Source organism: Monocercomonoides exilis (genome assembly GCF_001643675.1).
Source record: "Monocercomonoides exilis strain PA203 chromosome Unknown scaffold18-1597598, whole genome shotgun sequence".
In the NCBI taxonomy this organism is placed as follows: Eukaryota; Preaxostyla; order Oxymonadida; family Polymastigidae; genus Monocercomonoides; species Monocercomonoides exilis.
The window spans coordinates 298,172-303,137 of NW_027150563.1; the positions used below are offsets into that span (position 1 = coordinate 298,172).

Below are 4,966 nucleotides of genomic sequence, written 5' to 3' on the forward strand. Positions count from 1 at the left end.
TTCTTTTACAAAAATCTTTTCGGAAGCAGCAATAGAGGCAGAAAAGAGGAACTCAAGCCCAATGGGATATTTTTTGACATGGCGCTAAGAGGCATGGGGAAGGAGGTGAATGTATAGGAAGAATTTTTTTAGAGAAAATCGCATTTCTCTTCTATTTGTCAATATCTTCTCATCACCTTCCATCCCTTTTGTATCCCTCTAACACCTGACATTTTTCAATATTTCAACAGCAAATGAGGCATGTTCGCCTTCAACAACTACGTCAACCCAAACCACTTGTTTTATGAATAGCTGCTCATTCTCATCAGTTTGCGATGCATATGATGGAGGAATTGTCCCTTCCCTCAACAACCCCTTGGCTTCATTGATTGTCTCAAACACCTCATTCGTTGGGTGTTGCAGAACAAGAAATGTGAAATGTGAAGGAAATGCAGAGGTACCATTGAAGCCAGGGAGACAAAACACAACGGAAAATGGAGCAAACTCATTCATTTTGTGTGAATGGAATGGATCGAGGACTACAGTAGAAAGTGACTCGTGGACTGATGGAGTGTCAAGCAGAGGGGCCATCTGCATGTACAGCCAGTCGTCGGCATCGGTGTCTGTTTCTCATTGCTCATTCAACAACTGTTATGCTTATTATGCAGGAGGTGGTATTAATTGTTACAATATCAAATCGGTTGAGATTGAAAACAACTCCTTTGATTCTTGTACTGCACAGAATTATCGTGGGGGTGGAATATTCATTTATTTGTTTTTGAAATGTATTCGGATCGGCGGGTGCGGATTCCAGAATTGTAAAGCATATAGCCATGGAGGAGGACTTTATTTGGATAATTTTCAGGTTTCAGAAGCAAACTGTATTGGAGCTGAAAATGGAGAAGGGGAGAGTGCGTGTGTGTTTGACTGCAGTTCCTCTTCATGCTCGGTGACAAATTATTACGGTGGAGGTATGTTTTACTATAATGTTCCTGGCACACAATTCAAAATGAGGAGCATTCAGTTCATTTCATGTTCAGCATCGGCACATGGAGGTGGATTGTGTTTTGCTCCAAGTCAATCAACAGCTCCATGCAACAATCAATATTGCTATTTCTTCTTCTTCCATGATTGTAGATGCACAACAACTTCCACTCCATATGGCCACGATGTGTATTTTGAAGATTATTACAATCTCTTCTCATCGAACAATCCTTTTAATGAATCGTATACAACGAATAACAATGATAAGAGAGTGTGCCGCCAATATTATAATGGAAGCAGTTGGGTGCCTCAGCATACAGAAAAGAAGGATTGGTTGAAGGAGGAAATGAAGGATCGGTATGTTTAGGGGCATAGGTGTAACTGTCTACCTTTTGTAATTATGGATTTTCACTATTAATTTTGTGATGTTTCAAAAGCAAAAATTATTTAAAAACTTTTGTATGGACCGATTTTTCGCAAAAATTTTTGTTTCTCGTGAAAAAACTATTTTTAAAAATGACCCATAAATATGAGTATTTTTTCAAAAAATAAATAAAATAAGATAATAATGAAATAAAAAGTGGATAAAAGGTCATTAATTATTACATTGTCCTATTTTAATAATAATAATTTGAGAAATAAAACATAAAAAAAATAAATTAAAAAATTAAAATATTTTGATCAATCCCACAATTAAATTTTTAATATCCAAAAAATAAGAAATTAGTTTCTTTCGTCAAGAATAGAACCCTCGCTTGCGAACATATAACAAATCAAATGTTTAGAAATATTATAAAAGTGTGCGATGAATTGTTATCAATATATCGTTCAAATTTTTATGAATTTTGTTAATGAATTTTTAGCTGATCAATTTTGTGCAGTTGTAGGATATTAATGTTATGCCATGTTGATAATGAATATAGAAGAACAAACAAATCATGTGAAACATTCTTTTTAATTATTAACATTGTTTTATTAAAATTTTTCGCAAAACATATTAAATATCATTTATTTTATTCTGAAAAAAGATAGATATTAAATGATATAGCCGATTTGAGTGAAAATTGAACAAAAATAGCGCAAGGTTAAAAAGAAATGAAGTTCGTTGGGAATATTATTCCACCAAGTTTTAGCAGAACAATCACATCAGTGATCGAATCAAACACTCAAAATGGCGAATTGGATATGAAGAACTGTGCAATAAGCGCGATTGGAGGGAAGCAGAACACGATTGGATTTTCTCTTATCAAATCAATTGGGAAAATAGTTGAATTGGAGTTTGTCACGATTTCAGATGTGAAATCAACCGTTTCGTTATTTTCATTTTCACTTTCATCAGAAAATGTGAATGATCAGGAATACAAAGTGAAACTGTTAAATTGCACACTAGAAAGATTGGAGATTGATGGAAGCGGAGAGGCAACTGTATTTGGAGGGAATATGTGTGTTGGGATGGTGATGAATGGAAGCAAGATAGAAAGGGCATTGTCGGAGAAGAGCAAAGAAGGAGGAGCACTAAAGATAGTACTGAATGAAGGAGGATTTATTGCAATTGAAGAGAGTTCATTAACTGGATGTATTTGCGAGAATGTGAGTGAGGGAGGAAAAGGAGGAGGGATATATTTGGATTGCAGTTTGATCGAAGAAGCATTTCAGCTCTCATCGATATCATTTTCTAAATGTTCGGCAACAGTTGGGAATAACATGTTTGTGAAGAGTGGGAATCTTGTGAACAGTGTGAATACAGAGCGTTTTGCATATGATTACTCGAGATATTCTAACGATGGGAATGCGTTTGTTGGAAAAGATGGGATTTATGGGGAAATGGATCTTCGAGTGTTTCTTGTTTCTTTGAAGTGGACGGTCGTGTCTGTTTCGAAAGATGGACATAACATATTGGGATGTGGAGATGAAAAATTCCCATGCCAATCGATGAAAAGTGGAATTGACCACATTGACAGAAGTGGAGCAGTTGGAGAAAGGAAAGTGAATGTGAGGGATGACGGGACAATTGAAGATATTTTTTCATTCACAGATGCACTTGTGATTGATGGGTGTGTGAATGAAGGAGATGACATTAAACACAAGCCTATCCATTTTGAAAAGACGATCAATGGAGATTCTGCTTCATCCCAAACTGTTATTTCATCAATTAAGACACTCAGCTTTTTAGCTTTGGAGTTTCGAATCCCAAGTCAATTTGTACCGAGCATGAATTCATTGATCTCATCGAGTGGGGTTCTTCAACTCGAAAACTGTTTTTTTGAGATCCAATCATCAACAGATATTATTCAATATTCGTTGATAACCACAACCAGTGGAAGTTGCACGTTGAAGGGATGCAGTTTGTCAGATTGCTCATTTATCAAATCACCATTGGTGATGACTTCTTCGGTTTTGTTTGAAAACAACAACTTTTCGAACATTGAGAACACAGGCAGCGGCGAAGAAGGAGGTGTTGCAAAAGTGATATTGCAAGTGAATGAAGAATTAGTGATCGAATCAACAAATGTATCATCGTGTTCACTTCCTTCAAACAATGGAAAAGGTGGATTCTTGTATTTGAACTGTCAAAATTGTTTGAATAAAAAGCCACTTCTTTTGGAAAACGTTTTGTTTGCAAACAACAATGCAGCCATTGGAAAGAATGTGTTCATTTTGGGAAAGGATTTTAATACTTCTGTGACAAATGAGTCATTCAAGTTTGATTATTCCGAAATGAAGAATGATAAAACTTTGTTTGTTGGAAGTGACATCTTTCATTCAAACAAAGATTTATTCATGTTCCTCGTTCCATTCAGCTCATTTGAGATATTTATTTCATCGAGCGGATTTGATATAAGAAGATGTGGAAATAAAGGAGAGGCAAGGCTTGCGGTTTATAAGCTTGCTGTTCTGCTGACAGCATAGCAAGAGAAGGAGTAGTTGCTGGAAAGAGCGTTGGGGTTTTCATTATTGTTAACAAAAAGTTTTGTTGGGAGGAAATCGAGGAAGGAAGTAAATTTTTGGTGGCTTATGATTGCGTATGGATAGCGAACGGAGGAGAGATGGAGAAGGAGAGTGTTTTTGTGAGAGAGATTGAGTTTGGCGAAGTCGGAATTATAAAGGTGGTATGAAGGAAGAGTGGAGCAGGGATTTCTCGTAGTGGAGTATGTGAAGACAGACGGAATAGTTGTAATAGACAGATTAAAGAAATAGGAAATAAAATGATGATGATGATGAAAAAGAAGAAACAAAATGCGAATTAAATGAGTAGTTGTTGTTAACATCAAATTTGAAAGGTTTTTGGACAATGAAAGCAAAGAAAAAGAAAAATAGATTTGTTTGATCATTATTGAAGTAAATTGAGAAAGCTTGTGTTGGTTGGAGTGATGAGTGCTTATGTGGAATAGAATTGGGAAAAAGGATTAAATGTGCATGCGATTTGTGCGAATTTGCGTGAAACATAAATTCAAAAACAATATGAGATGGAGTTTGTGGATGAAGATAAGATGAACAAGGCTGAGCTGAGGAAAAGAAGATAACAAAAAGTCTGAAAGGAATTCAACGGATTAACTTCTTCCTGTCATGAAGTTTGATGGAGATGTTGCTTTCTTATGTTAGCTGAAGAGAAATAAATACGAAACAGAAAGAAGAGCGGTGAATGTCTGAGTGCAAAGATGTCTGAGATGAGACTTCTTCATAACTTTTGAACTGTGGAAAGCATGGTTCTGTGAACAGAAGCCGGGAAAGTGAATGAGTCGAATGTGGGATTTGAGTTGGGATGGAGCAAGATTGTCGAACACAGGATTATGTAAATGCAAAGGGGGATTAAGGATAAACAGAATCGCTCTTCTGGAAGAGTATCATTTGAGAATGTGATGTTGTCTGTGCATCTGAGTTTGATTGTCGAAGGATTGAATGTGGAATGTATTGTGAATCAGAGGAACAAAGAAGTGGTTGCGATGAGAATTGTGCTGAAAGGAGAAGAGAATGACGTATTGAGATGCAGGAGTGGAGCGAA

The 4,966-nt window shown here is 36.2% G+C and overlaps 2 protein-coding genes across 2 annotated transcripts; both read left to right on the forward strand.

Moving 5' to 3' along the window:
* Positions 1-283: 283 nt before the first annotated feature.
* On the forward strand, positions 284-1,330 carry MONOS_7072 (uncharacterized protein; the record flags this gene model as incomplete). Its single annotated transcript, XM_067877369.1, has 1 exon — positions 284-1,330. The coding sequence occupies one exon, from the start codon at positions 284-286 to the stop codon at positions 1,328-1,330; it is 1,047 nt and encodes a 348-aa protein (XP_067728733.1).
* Positions 1,331-2,058: 728 nt separating this feature from the next.
* MONOS_7073 (uncharacterized protein) lies at positions 2,059-3,873 on the forward strand (the record flags this gene model as incomplete). Its single annotated transcript, XM_067877370.1, has 1 exon — positions 2,059-3,873. One exon carries the CDS (start codon positions 2,059-2,061, stop codon positions 3,871-3,873), a length of 1,815 nt encoding a protein of 604 aa, XP_067728734.1.
* Positions 3,874-4,966: the final 1,093 nt, after the last annotated feature.